General features: G+C 37.9%; 2 protein-coding genes and 1 long non-coding RNA gene across 10 annotated transcripts in view; 1 reads left to right on the plus strand and 2 right to left on the minus strand.

Moving 5' to 3' along the window:
* The window catches only part of IMMP1L (inner mitochondrial membrane peptidase subunit 1), a 51,829-nt gene that overhangs the window by 24,135 nt on the left and 12,654 nt on the right, over window positions 1–15,040 (plus strand). Inside the window, exons 5-6 of one of the 4 annotated variants that reach the window (XM_030039852.2) lie at window positions 5,783–5,825; window positions 6,464–7,555. In XM_030039852.2, coding sequence (XP_029895712.1) covers window positions 5,783–5,825; window positions 6,464–6,621 — 201 coding nt within the window. In that variant the 3' untranslated portion in view covers window positions 6,622–7,555. Of the gene's footprint in view, window positions 1–5,782; window positions 5,826–6,463; window positions 7,556–8,829; window positions 8,941–13,404; window positions 13,648–15,040 lie in introns of those variants that run through there. The other 3 variants (XM_030039854.2, XM_041129417.1, XR_005934165.1) reach the window with 3 other exon arrangements.
* On the minus strand, window positions 1,481–4,153 carry LOC115352144. The gene is made up of 2 exons (XR_003927002.1): window positions 4,046–4,153; window positions 1,481–3,955 (listed from the first exon to the last, which is right to left on the minus strand). It is a non-coding gene; the product is annotated as an uncharacterized LOC115352144 (long non-coding RNA).
* DNAJC24 (DnaJ heat shock protein family (Hsp40) member C24) overlaps window positions 9,661–15,040 on the minus strand; it is a 42,610-nt gene continuing 37,230 nt past the window's right edge. For 3 of the 5 annotated variants that reach the window (XM_030039856.1, XM_030039857.2, XM_030039859.2), the window contains one exon: window positions 9,661–14,821. In XM_030039856.1, the coding sequence (XP_029895716.1) occupies window positions 14,697–14,821 (125 nt within the window). In that variant the 3' untranslated portion in view covers window positions 9,661–14,696. The remainder of the gene's footprint in view (window positions 14,822–15,040) is intronic. The other 2 variants (XR_003926999.1, XR_003926998.1) reach the window with 2 other exon arrangements.

Consider the following 15,040-nt stretch of genomic DNA (forward strand, 5'->3'; position numbering starts at 1 on the left):
TCTAGAGCTAACATAATTCCAAAGATAATGCATCTTACTGTGTTTGCAGATCAGAGAAGTGGTCTTACGCAGCGCTATTAACTCTTAAACAGTCCTTGTCAAATGCAGTAAGAATATTATGTTGGTACTAAGAATAATGTAACGTTAATGTAAGTCACACAACGTCTTCATCACTAGACAGTACTACAGATTTTGGATGCACAATGTAAGACACTGAAAAATAGTTTGGTATTTCAGAGCTGTCAATACCATTGGATAGTCTCTTTAAAATACCCTAATTAGCAATTAAAGTTCTCGAAACACTAGTTCTTCCTTTGTCCTTGGTATCCTAATAGCTAGTTTACACTCATGGTTTAGTATTTCAGTAAGCTAAGTTTTAATAGTTGCTCGTCAGGAGAAAGGAAGTGTCTTACTCTTTCTTCTTCTCCTTAGTTCTAGCATTCTAGAGGCTTGAGAGAAAGTTATGCCATAATTTTAAGCAGCAGGTATACTAAAAGTCTGGTGGGAAAGGAGAACTGATGTGGCATACTACTTTAGTTTGCAGATTTGTTCCGTCTGCAGTTCCCTCTATATCCCTGTACAGAGAGTTCATGACTAGAGCTAATCTGGAATTTTCTGAGTAGTAATTTAAAATCAAAATTCTGATTTGTCAAAACTAAATTATTCAAAGGAAGAGAAACACACAGAATTTTATCAGTCTACTTCCCAATATTTCCAGGGTTTCTTCTGCTCAAGTGGATCGGTCTTTTTACCTTTGCAGTTTTGTTTTTGATATTTCAAGAACATACCAGTGGCACGACTTGAGACAGCAGCATCGGTACCGTTCACCATAGCTTATCCTGGGGTCTGTGGGGTCAGGGAGGTGGGTGGCCAGACACGGGCATGCCCGCACCGTAGCTCAGGCACAGGACAGCAGCGAGAGGCTCAGCTTAAACGCAGCTCCTGAATGAGCTCCCACCGAGGTCTCTTACGTTGCTTTCTCCAGCAGCTCTTCCTTCCCCCCCACAGCCTGAACTGGGAGGGCACGGCTGCTCCCCATCAGCTGGTCTGGAGCCCAGCCCAGCTACATGGGGCTGGGGGAGAGCAGCGCTGCCCAGGCTCTGCCGTACTGCCCCGGTTCTTCTGTTCAGCCAATTCATTCCTGAAGGAAAACCATAAAGAAATCTCCTTGTTGACTTGAGGGAAAGTTGTTTCAAGATCACTCATTTCTGAATTGGTAGCACTAGATGCTTTTTGTCTGTGGAACACAGTCTTGGCTCTACTGGTCAGATCAGGTTGAACCTTCAAGATTTTATGATTCTATTATTCCTCTGCTCCAAATTCACTAATAACTTCTAGAAAGCTGCTCGGGATGATGAAACCAACTGCTCAAGGACTCACTGAAGATTTTGAGCACAACTTTTAGTCTGCCTACATCAGCTTCATGTCTAAATGAAGCACCCATGTCCTTTTTTTCTTCCTTGATACGTATTAGCTAAGGCCTGCCGACTGTCTTAAATGATGAGACCATGCAGTGCTGAGGCCTGGGATTGATTAGCAGAGATTCAGGCTGCTCCTCATGGGTCCAGATGCTACTTTTCAGATTCCTTAACCCTGCTCAGAGTATTTATTGGCCATCGTGGCTACCAGGCTTATTAGCTAGAGCACTCTGTACAGGTATGCCTTTGTCCAGGGCACACCAGTGATGGTAATGGGTTTTGTGTTTTAACCAGTAAGTTCCAGTTGGGGTTTAAACCCATAGGTTTTTGTTCTCAAACCTATACTTTAGGGTGACCCTGTTACGTCATCTTTTTTCTGGAGAAGAAAAGAATCAAATCCTTAATGATTGCTGTGAGAAAAGTCTATGCAAACTATTAAGTAATCTTTGCTGGATTTGTAATCATTTTCTTCCAAAATATTGATCTTCTATAAATCAAGAAGGCTGATAACAGTCTGGACTGATGAATCACAGAAATATTCTGAATTTTTTTTCAGAAGTTCCTAAATGTAGCTAGGAGATTTGTTTTTGAATGTTTTGGCCTATGAACATCTATAAAATATGGACATTTCAAAACTGTAAGGGATTAAAAAAATTTAGATAATTTTTCACTATTTAAAGCAAAGTGGTTTTGTTTTCAAAAGAGAGCCATTGTTTTAATGCAAAGAGAGAGGTTGTAGAAAGTGTGTGCAAAATCAGCACATTATTCTTCATGACAGGTAATACTTGCTCATAGCTTTTATTAATTCTATTAAGTTTTAATTTTCACTGATAATATTTTTAGAAAAGGAATGATGCCTAATAATTTAAATTTAGGGTTGCAGCTAGAGATTTTTTTAAATTGGATACATAGCTTTTCAGGCTGATTCAGATCAGTATATTTAACAATATGCTGTAGATCTGAATATTAAATGAGAATATTTATAGAAGTAAAGTAAACAATGCATGCAAGTGTTTGAATTATTATTTAACACAGTTGAAAACTTCTGCAACAGCCAAAAAGTGATGAGAGAAAGCATATTTTTTCATCATTTGACTGGCATAGATACTGCTGATGTGAAAATTCTGTGACCTTTCCCGTGAAGCAGTGAGTGCAGTGATCAGACCTTTGAAGTTCCAGGTAAGTAAGCTCAGGAACACCAGTAGCCATTTGTGTGTTACACAAAGTTTAGAAGGAGCAACAATGGTTAAAAAACAAACATTCAAATAACCAGTGAATGCTTTGACAGATTACTGTAACGGCTTCCCCAAATTTTTATTAAAGAACAATGCTCAACTGCTATGCTTGCACGATAAAGAAAAATGTCTTACAAATTCAAATCCAAGTTAATACACTTTAGTTTCCTCGTAGTATATGAGTTAACATTGCTACCATTGAAGGTTATGTGATTCTAATATCGGTTAATAATTAATTTCAAAACTTAAAGATGGACAAGTCTTCATATCTTACCTTTTTATAAATTTTCTATTAAAACAACCAATGACTTAATATAGAGAATGAATTTGTAATATAAATATTTAATCAGAGTGAATTTAATTTCTGTATAGAAACTTGTTAGTGTTTCATTGTCATCTTGTCTCATAATAATCTGGACCAAGGTCATAATGTCATAATGTATTCCTTTTACTATGTCTGTTTAAACAAACTGGGCCAAGTACATTGTGTCTTATTCATAAGCAGCTTAAACTGTTCAATAAGTAAAAGGACAATGCTAAACTGTTTGGAAGTACTTATGAATTTAAGGTAAATTCATTCTGTTTTATTCTTTTAAGAAGTATTAAATTCCAGGTAGTGCAGCCTTTTAGTGATACTTAGAAGATGTTGGTTTAAAATCTGCTATGCTGTTAAAGGTCCGGTGTGGCTGCTACCATTTCATAGCTTTTTCCAGCACAAAAAAGAAAAAGTAAATGCTTATGCTGATTTTGAAAATATTGAGCTAATGAATGTTGTTGGGTTTTATATAGATGGCAGCCTTAATATGAATAACATTTATGATAAGCCTATAGAAATGGTGCCTAGAGCAACTGGATCATTAAAAAAGAGTATCTGTTAAGCATTATTCACTCTTGGTTCTGAATTAATAAATAAAGGATTAAGGAATAGCTATGTGAGACTTTAAGTATAGAGTGATAAAACAAACTGCTGCATTTCTATGGTGTATATTTTATCCTAACTAGATGCAATTTACTTAAATAAGGCAATTTAATCAGTATTTAGTAAATTTGTCATTTGATATTGTAGATTCTTTCATCATATTTCACTTTAATCAAGAAAGGTAACACCTGTGGTTTATTCACAAAAGCTTCTTTTGTTAAATGAACACCCGCAGGCCATGAAGCAATTACATTTGTTGCTTGTACCAAAGTAGGAGGCACTTAAATAGACCTTAGTAGGGATAGATGAGAACTTGCAGACTTTATTCTTTTGTCCAGCACTGAGATTAGTTCTTATCATAGCTCAAGAAGGAAGCCTCTGAACTGAAAAGAAAAGATAGGAATGATTTAAAGTTCTTCTTAAGTTTGAAACTTTGATATTGCTGGAGGTGATGTGAATACCTGTGACCTTACAAAAGTTCAAACTTCATCTGCTCCCAGCTGATTGTACATGCTGATGTTCTTTGACAAACTCAGACTGCTTGGAATTCCGAAAGGAGAGACTGCAGGAGATTCATGGTTATAATTCGCCACTTATTTATTAAAAATCCCTATTTCCCCATCTTTAGTACCTCCCCATCCAAAGTCCTCCCAAAAGCGACAAACCAAAAAAAACCCCACCAAAACAAAAAAAAAACCAGCCCACAAAAGCCTACTTTCATTTAGTTGGGTTTGGCAGTATTTTTGAGGCAGATACTGCAAATAAGATTAACAGATGAAATTATGTATATTAGTTTTCTAGTATACCAGTTAATGCAGTGCAGACATCTCATCTCTTGGTTTTGAAGTTAGTGAGGTTACTCAAAGAACAAAGTTTGGTGTCATGTGAAAAGACCAAAAGAATATAATTATTTGTTGATTTCCCCCTGCTGGTTTATGTAAATTAATGTTTTAGGCTAGTAAGTTGTTTTTTGCAAGCACAAATCCAAAACATGGCCCCATACTAGCTACTGTGAAGAAAATTAACTCTATCCCAGCCAAAACCAGCACGTAAGTATGCATCAAATACCTGACCTGTGCTTCAGTTTTGCCACTTTAACTATACCACTAAGTAAATGCTGGCAGCCCTGCAAATTTAGTCAGTTTGTCGCAGTGAAAGATGGTAATTTATCTGAGCTGAAACAGAATAAGCTGCTGCTACAAACTCAGTTGCTCTAAACGATAATCTTGCTCTTCTGGTCTATCTGCTCCTGCGCTGGAGCCCTCAGAGCCTTGGAAGGGGGAAGAGTGATGTGTCTGATCAGTGTGCTGTATTCTCATGCGTATAGGCTGCACCTCAGGTAACTGCTTCTGCCCGAGCGCTGCTGCTCCTTGGAAATAAATCCTCAGATAATCTGCACAAAACCAGAGGCACAAGGGTTGCCGAGGCAAAGAGAGTAGTCTGCAGACAATCAGAGGCAGCGTGTTTTCACATTAACCTGCGCTGCTGTGGAATTGCTGGTTTTGCATGTGACCCACTAGTTAATTACGTGAAAATTCGGTTGTTGGGCTTGTGAGACTCACATCTTAGTTCTGGCCTATGTGTAAGGGAGAACTGAAATGCTGCCCAGCCTAAGTTAAATGCTTTTGGCAGTCTTGTCAGTATTCTTTGTATTCACGCTCCTTCTGTGTGTAGTAATGGTAACTGTGATTTCAGTTGTACTTCTTAGATACAATTAATTTTGTCTAAGAGGTCCATGGCCTGTAGATACCAAAATGCAACGTTGTGAATTGTCAAGCAAGTGGCTTTCCCATTGCCTTGGGTTTTTTGGCAGTAGCAGCCTATTGGCGTGTAATTAATATATTCTCACTACAAATACAAGTTTTCAATAGTTTGGGTTTTTTTTTTTTTTTTTTTTTTCCTTTGGTTAAAAATGTATCTTATTTCCAGCTACTGTGCTTGCATAGCTTTGAGGCGTTTCAGATTGGGTCCTGATTCCACAAAGGTTGATGCTCAGAGTTAACTTTATTCAATGTGAGTAATCCCACTGAAATCAGTGATGTGGTCCAGAAATAGCTTGGTGCATAAACCGTTGAAGGATTCTGGCTTCAGCCTTTATTTCAAAGGGGTGTAAACAACTTTTTTTAATTAATGATTATGGCCTGTCACTGGTATTTGGTTTTACATTTTCATGTAATTCATGTGATTTTTATTGCTTGTCTTAATTCTAGGTTGTAGTAAAGTGCCTAGATGATGGACAGGCACCATACAAAGGTATTATACTCTATTATCTCTAGATGAATCATACATTGTGATGGGACTCTTAAGGCCAAATTTAGAGGTATAGGGTCCTGTCATACCTTCCATGGAGAATTACAAAAGTTACCATAGGTGGTGAATTTCAGGATATAGGAATATACTTTAATGCAAATGTTCTATCATCTGGAATGCAAACGATGAACATCTTGTCCAGGCAAGCAATTAGTAGTATTAGAAGTAGTAAGTGATATGCCACAGCTAGAAAAAGCACTTTATTTTTTTATACTTTTGGAGCATGGAAGAAAGATGGGAAGGTCTAGAAGTGTTTGGATATACTTGTGTTACAAGTGGGTCCTTATTTCACATAGTAACGGATGAGCTTCACGTTCTGCCTATGAATCAGGCGGGGAAAGCGAGAAAGCATGGGAACCAGTCAAGTAGAAGGGGAGCTGGTAGTGTCCTGTGTGTGAAACAGTAACGCAGTACAAGAAGTGATGCTTTTTCAGAAATGTGAAATGTTAATGTGGGTTTCCTTTTTTATTTCATTATAAAATCTTCCTTTCATAGTAGTTCATGCTTCTCCTTTCTGTATACTTGCTGAGATAGTCTTTCAAAATGACAGTAGTTTGATGTACGATTTGTAATTCTGGTAGATGCTGGACAGGAGAGTTCGCACCAGAAAGGTCAGAACGCTGCTTTGCATTGTGATGTGCACCTGAAAAACAAACTAACTCGTGCAAGATGTGGACACAGTGAATGCTTTAGGTGGCTACACTGCAAACAAGTGAAGATGAATATCCAACTAACCTAACGATTGCTGCTGGATATTCCAAATAGGCTGTATACCACAGAATTTTTGAGGAAAATAGGAATGTCAGTATATTCTCCAATAAAGACCTATAAAAAACGCATTTCCACATGTGATGAGATGTATATTCTACACAGGTCATTTGACTCTGGATAGAATTTTTTAAAATGTATTTATTTTAAGTTGACTTCTACTTGGTTATTTTTGTTTGCAAAGCTGCTTGGGTAGGAGGAGGGCCAAAGTCATCTAGCTGAAATCAGCTGGCCTTCCCAGAGACAGCTCTTCCATGCACATGCCAGCAATCTGATAAGCCTACAAAATAACAAAGGCGGCAGACAAGCTGAATATGAAATTGCTGTGTTGAGGGACTGGGAGAACAAGAAGTAAAGGACCTTGATAGAACTAGCAGATCAGTTTAAAACAAACAAGGCGGCACTCCTTTATACAGGAGACTGGGGAAGGAGACGGTATCAGTAGGTTTCAGAAGGGTTTAGACATATTGCTGGTCTAGCAGCTCCATGTATAGTTTCTGAAACGATGAGGCAGGGATGTGTGCCCTCTGACATGCCTGAAGCGCACATCCCGGATACCGGAGAAATACAGGGGGGCGGTCGGCAGAAGATGGACAGGCTCAGATATGCTTTCCACGATGAGTATCCCTTTTTGCTACTGACGGAGACAAACTCTTGGTTCTTGATCCACAGCTTACACATTTGCCACAGCTCAACAAAGGGACTGTCGAGCAGTGTGCTGGCCTAGTCTGGTAACAGGCAGGTGAGAGCTTCACTAAACAAGAGCCTAAAAGGCTTATTTAAAGACAGTGTTCCCAGTAAGTGTTACCTGGCCGGACAGCTTAAGTACCAACAATTACCCTTCAACTGCATTTTCCTCAAATGTTTGTCTGGGGGACCTGGTTTTATTCTTAATAGTTTATATCCAGACTTTACTACTAGAGTGGTATTTTATTTTGTTTAGTCTGTTATCCTTGAATTCTGTCTATATAGACTATTGTATTTATGAGTCCATGTGGCTTATTTCTAAAACATTAATGTTTATACTGCTCGAACTCTTGAGTTTCATTTGAAATTGGTTTTTTTAAATATTGGGTTTTTTTCTGAATTGTGGGCATAGTAATGTTTCAAGTACATAGCTGGTTTTGGAAAAGTGTGTTAACTTAAAGTCCACATTAAATATTACCTAGCTTGAGAATATGTCATTACTTTTAAATTTTCAGCCTGGTTTAGAATTTTAGAAGCATAATTAAGTATTTTATTTGGTGACTTGTAAGAGGTTATTTCTATCTGAAATTTATTTGGTGACTTGTAAGAGGTTATTTCCATCTGAAATGTTTTTAAAAAAACATATCAAAATAGTGCTGTATATTCCAAGCAGAAATCTTAGTTTAAGACTTACAGTAGCAACTTTTTCATATATGAAAGCTGTGTACTCTTATTTTGGTAACTAATACAGCTATGTTGCTATTTCGCATTTTGTCATTGAGTCAGCCAGTGAATGCCATGAATCTATGGTATGTAATATAGTTAATGCATAATATATATAGGCAATGAAAGGTCTTTGTCATATAGTATAAGGTCACCATCATTAATTTTCAAATTATAAAAAGGGATTTGCTGTTTTGTGATCATCATTATTGCAATATAATGTGTTGTGGATTCTGCCTGCACATAGAATGAACTGTGATCTTAATTAGAACTTTGACAAGCCTACTCCGATAAAATGATGAGATTATTCGTAATTGATGTCACAATCAATTACCAGTTAGTTCATCATGAATCTACTAACAGGTCTAGCCTTGGTGCTGGCCCCAGGATGTTGATGAGTGTGTGGCTGCCCTGTTCATGCTGTTACTGCGACAGGAGGGCAGATTTTCAGTCAACATCCTAATGACCTCTTTTGAAGTCTATTAAATTAATGACCCTGTCACATTGGTCTAACCTCTTACATCTTCATTTTGGATTTTTTGTTGCAAACCATTGGTTTTTGAGCACATGATAGAACAGATACTTTGGAGCACTCCTTCTCATCCCTCCAAATCTGGCACTGTGTCTTACTAGATTCAATTAAAAATTAGTTCATTATACAGTCATGAAATATGGAACACAGAAATCAGAGAACATATTGTAAGGCAAACCATGCTTAATACCGTTCTATTCTATTTTCCTTTTACATTTCAATCTTGCTTAATCGTAGGTGCCTAAAGGACATGTTTGGTTAGAAGGTGATAATCTCAGGAATTCTACAGATTCCAGGTGCTATGGACCTGTTCCTTACGGACTGATAAGAGGACGCATTTGTTTTAAGGTATATATATTTATAGTATCTAAAAATAGTTGCATTAATACATTTTTAATGCCTGGTGTTAGGTATTAAAACTTGCCTCCTTAACTGTCTGGCCAAAGCAAACATAAAGGAAAGCTTGAACACACCGGCCACTTGCTGTAAAAGGATAATTCAGCAATGGTGGGGGTTTTTTTGAGGGAGGACTTGTTTTTTGAGCAGTACTCTTTGAACAGTCACTGCCTCTGAAAACTGAACGAGTTATGTTGCAAGTAAATCCAAACCTGATAAAAACACAAACATACACACACACACACATATACCTTACTGCACAGATATACATTCTATCCTTGACTCTTGCCTCTGCAAAACGGTAGAAAAGGACAGCTGCATATTTCATTGTTGGAATTTGAGAAGTGTAGTTCCATAGTTCAAAAAACAAAATGGAGGAAAAGGTTATCTTTCTAAGACTTGCATACATACTTTAGACATGTAGACTGGCCTTGTTGATTTTTAGACTAAGTCTGTGAAAAAGCCTTAACAGTAAAGTCAAATCTGTGCCACCATAATTGTCTGCCACATTTTTATTTAAAAAAAATGCTTTGAATTAATATTGTATAAACCTCCATGGTTCCTTCTCCTTCTGTTTCAACAATTCTACAGCTTTATTTCACACTAAATTACTTTTTCGTACTACCTGCATTATTAATTTACTCATTTACCAAAAAGAAGAAACTAACACAATTTCTTTTCCATAAAAAGTTTAATCTAAGAAACAAGGGAGTATGTATTGCAGACTTATGCACCAGCTTTTAGAAAGCTAGATTTAAAATGGTGCCATTCAGAACAATTAAAAAATGTTTTGAAAACTTTTCTCCATATATTGTAACACATCCACAAAAACATAATTTAGCACAGCTGTATTACATGCACAGGGAAGATTAGATCTTTCCAATTTAACAAAGTTTTTATATAATCAATTTACAGTTTTTATGAACACAACTTAAGACTCTTCAAAAAACCTTGCTGCTATTGACCATAATCACTATCTGCTTATTAAACCTCAAATAACATGTCCCCCTCAGCCCCACCACCAAGTTTTGTCTGACCTCTGTTTTTTCTGGATAGCATTTGCTTTGAGTTCTTCCCTAGTTTTTATGGAGTTCTCTCTGTTCCTTCTCTCTATTGTTTGCCTTCCTTACTGTGTACACCAGAGGAAAAAATGCTGATTCTAAATAGGGCTATTTTTATGACCCAAGTTTTAGCCTGGATTATTAACAGCTAAAATACAAATGATGCTAATATGCTGACAGCCCTCTTAATAAGAATATGGTATTAATAACCTGACTGAAAAAAAAATATTCTCCAACTGATGTACTAGTATAGAAAAACTGCTGTTTACTACTTTAAGGGGGCTGTTAGCAAATAATGTATATATTAAGAACCTATGTATGTGGACAGCCATAATTATTCACAGTATCTCTCCACAGCAATAAATTTGCGTCCAGCTTGTACCCCAAAAAGGAAGATGTTTGAGAGGCTTTAATGAAGTGACTGACAGGACTGAACCCTAAATATAGCAAGCAGTAAACTCTGTAAAATTAATGAAACTTACACACAGATATTACATATTAAAGAAGTACTTTAGGACTCCAGAATATTGTCTGTTTAAAAAGATAGTATTTTACTGCCTTGAGAATGGAAGCTTATGTAGCTTTATCTTAAAGTGGATTTTGGAGAAGCAGATGTAACCGTGCCTTTGAATGCTAAGTTACATTTTTAGTAATAGATGCAAAACAAATCTAATTAGGAAGTAATGGATTTCAACACAAGAGAGCAAGCTTGTACCAAGTTTGCTTAGGCAACCTATTCTTGGCAAAACATAAATGTTAATTCTCTCTAACTTATCTGTGAAGTTTAGACCCAAGATTCTCAGTCAATGTTCGTGCACCAGTTTTTAACCCTTACAGAAATAATGATATTTGGTTATATTTGCCCCATTTCCTCCCTGCCACCATATCAACTACCACTCTGAGAGACAAGTTCATTCCATAAAAAGGCCACTGAAATCAAAGTAGCTGCAAACTCAGGAAAAGCCTCGGGAATCCCACTTTGACAGAACTGATGCTTCATCCTGTCCTAGGTAGGATATCCTGTGCATTCCCTGGACTTAGGCTCCATGTCAAAAATAGACCTGTAGTGTATCTTCAAAAGAGCTAGTTAGCCCCATTTATCCCCCATCCATCAGATCAAATCTATGTAGGCCAAACCAAAGAGGGCAAGGGGAAATAGCTGCTAATTGGACTAGCCAGTTTGAACGAACAAGTCACAGTCAACTTCTGTCATAACTTTAAAAGACTTGGGAATTACTACACACAGTGGCATGTCTTTGTTTCACAGAGAAGGCTTGTTCCATCTCCTCCTTTCTCACATTCTCTCCTGCACGCAGACTAGATAAAACATCATTTTCATTCTAACTTTACCACTAAGATTACTGTGACGAATTTGAAACTAAATTGTCAAAACAATAGTTAAAACAATTTGATTACTTTCACTGACAGAAAGTCAAGTTGCAATAGGTGCGATTTGATTTGCCTGAAACAAGATTTGTTCTGTAGTGAATGGCCTAAGAATCTTCCTTCTCTGGGCCTTCATTCAGATCAGCTTAGATTTGTAATATGGGATATTCCTATTCCCTTCTACTCCTGTTTGCCTTTGAGGCCAAACAAAGACTTGACACCCAGCCTGCAGCCAGCACAGGCCCTCTGGAGAGCCTTGAATGCTGTAGCTTTGCTTCTAACCAAGATCACAAATACTCTTCTGTTGTTGGTTTGTAGCTCTGTATATTTGTGTGGAACTTACTTAAAATAGCTCACTGGCTAATACGCACGTAGAGACAAGACGTTACCTCTGTGTATTTCTCTGTATCAGCAGATGTTCCTCATTCTCTTCCCTAACTGCACATGCCAAAAAAGACATGTATTTTTGAAGATACTTGCACAAGAGAGCTTTGAGCCTTTTTCAGCTCCACAGAACTTGAGGTCCCGAGAATGACTCATCCTTCCATCTTCCTGAGGGCCCAGGCACAATCCAACTGATGGCAGCTTAGCACAGTGCTGCAAGGGGCCTGACAGCGCCAAGTCTAGGGCGCTTCTAGCAGTGCACAGTCCCAGTCTAGTCGTAAGCTGATGCTACATCTTGCTGTGCCTGTCCTTAACTGCCTCTGCCTCTTCTGTCATTGTCTTTAGTGCTGGGGACAAGTCGTGGGGATTGAAAAGTGAACCTTGGCACTATGCTTTCTCTTTTAAACTGAGAAAATTACTTTTTCACTCCACACAGAAAGCAGCAAAGGCTCCTTCTGTGCTGCGGCTGTTCCATGAACTCAGAGTAAGTTGCTGTTCCTGGAAGGTGACTGCATACCTTCTTTAAGACCAAGTTGTAAGAAAAAATGAGCAAGATAAACACTATACTGACAGGTGCTTTGGGAACAAGGTAGTGCATCATCTTTCTCTGTCCAGGTTGCTTCATCTTGAGCAGGGGCTGTGAGATTTTTATGGGATTAGAGCCACAGAGGGCATTCATTCTTCAACATCATCTCTTTTCCTTCTTCCTGCTGATCCCCTCGTGTCATCTTTGAAAGAACGTGTTGCAAAGAGACACAGGCAGTCAAGGGAGACAAAGGACAGAGTGTAAGAGAATGTCCTTGACTCCCTATTACTTTTTTTGCATCCAAGACCAGCCTACATGTAATTAGTGAATGTTCAGAGGAAAGTACTCCTGGGAGCATTCAGTAGATGAACAGCTATATAGTTCTGGAGAGAAATTTTTTTCTTACTAGTAAGCATCATTCTCTGACACTTGTGCTTGTACTTGGTCATGATTTGTGCTGCTTCTTGTTCTATATCGTAGTCCCCTTCTCAGAGGAGCCCCTGATGGTGGCAGGCACTCCCCCCACTTTATACCCATTTGCATGGTAAAAGCTTACCTGTAAGCCTGTGGAAAATTCTTCTAAGGTTTTGTTTGCAGTTCAAATGCCCCTCTTGAAAATACAAAGGTACACCTCACAGAACTGCTCTCACTGGGAGGTAATGCTCATGGTATTCTTTCTTCTAGATGGATCAAAAATACATACTTTGTCTTTTAAGTTGTTAAGAGGTTTACAAGCTAGAAAACTTTGAAAGTATTTGCTAGGAATGTATTTATTTCCAAGGCTGAAAAAAAAATATGTAATTTCTGAGGGTCTCCATAGCAAAGCATGCTGTGTATAAATTAGTGTTGTCTCCAGCCACTATGGAATGATGATTCCTCCTGATACATAGTATTTATTACTCCTAGTAAAAGAAACACACAGGTGAGAAAAGTTCATATACCCTGTCAACCAAAGAGCTAAAAAATTATGCAGTTTATAAAACAATTACAACAATAACAAATGAAAACACTGAACTTTGAGTTGTGATTAAAATCTCTGGTAACTATTTTATTTTACAGATATGGCCTCTGAATGACTTTGGATTTCTACGTGCAAGCCCCAATGGCCATAGATTTCTTGATGATTAAAAGATTTAAGTGACTATTGCCAGCTTTCATAACATTTTCTACTAAAATCAATGGAATTATTTTTGTTTAGAATAAAAAACAATTATTACTTGACAAAAACGTCTCTTTCTGAGATTGCACCTAACTTGAAAGTGGGAAAGATATACTGCTGTCATCAACAAAAATGATATGCCTCCTACTTTGTTTCCTCTGGCTATTCACAGTAAGTGCTTGGATTTATCAGAAACTTTTGGTTTTTACTACAAGCCAAGGTTAGTATTGACTGTTAACAAGGGATGAAAAAGGCACAACGCACTATTATGTTGTCATACATCCAGAGCCACACATCGGCTATGCCTACATTAGCAAGTAGTGTGGCATGCTAGGATTGGAACTGAAAACAGTAACAGTGGGGTTCCGGATCTGCTAGTCACTCAGGTGTGTTTTGTAGGGTTTTCCTTAAACGGGCTCTAGTTTGGCCCGGTGGGCTGTCTGCCCAGTAGGAATCACAGCACAGTTTCCTGGTTAGTTTTCATCTAAGGAATGAAGACTGCGTTTGTTCAGATGAGAGTCAATTCAAAATGTGCTCCCGCTCTAAGCTGAAAAGTTAATGTAGATGCACTGTTACAGTCCAGTGTGTAGGCACTGGACCTGCCATTTAGTATCGAGACAACCAGCCTGTTAGATCTGTGAATCTCTGCCACCTCTTTCCAAGGCTCAACTCCTTGTGAGGATTTAATGAAGTTAAATATTTAGCATAGAAATAGAAAATGTTCCTGTTTCCCATTAATGGGCCTTACTCTTCATTATCTTCAAAGCACTCTCAGATGTATGCCTCCTGATTAAATTTTGTCATCTGAGCTGTTAAAAAGGATTTAACCTAAGAGGTAGGGCCCAAGGTATAGTTGATACAGGCTGAGATTGAAAGAAGCTACTCTGTTGTTTTCTGGGAAAGAAATGTCATTTAGATCATAAGATATATTCTAGTTGTACAGAACTTAGTGTTCTGTTCTGGAGGTTTTTAATAACTGGCTCTTTAGTTGCAGAAGGTAAAAAAACCCAAGCCTCGTGTCTGTCTGCAGAGCTATGTCAGTAAATGGGCACATTTCCTTTCTTAAGCCTGATTGAACTTGTTCTTGTGGTGCCCCCCTTTTCTTTAACATACTTTTCTCTAGTAGATGCTGTTCCCTGTTTGTCCAGTCTTTTTAAAAGTTTGTAATGCTTAATGTGCTTGATTGAAACAATCATTGAAGGATCTCGATAACAAGTGAACATGTGTCACAACAAACCAAAGATACATCTTTGGTTTCATTCTTGAAGACGGTGTAATTCCCACCACATCGACAGGACAGAGTATAGCATTGTTCATCTGCCAAAAAAGAAGACAAGAAAGCCTTTAGTGCTTGAGAAGAATCAAGAATTTATTTTGGATTTTCTTCACAAAGCTGCTCTTAATAACAAATGACCTCCCACTGCTGGCTTGTAAATATTGGTACCTGTGCTACTATTTGTTGCTCAAAAAATAACTATACTCTTACAACATTTCAGTGACTGTGAGGCATTCTTATGCCAAACAGCCAGAGTCAGT

The sequence above is a fragment of the Aquila chrysaetos genome, chromosome 16 (genome assembly GCF_900496995.4).
Source record: "Aquila chrysaetos chrysaetos chromosome 16, bAquChr1.4, whole genome shotgun sequence".
Classification (NCBI taxonomy): domain Eukaryota; kingdom Metazoa; phylum Chordata; class Aves; order Accipitriformes; family Accipitridae; genus Aquila; species Aquila chrysaetos.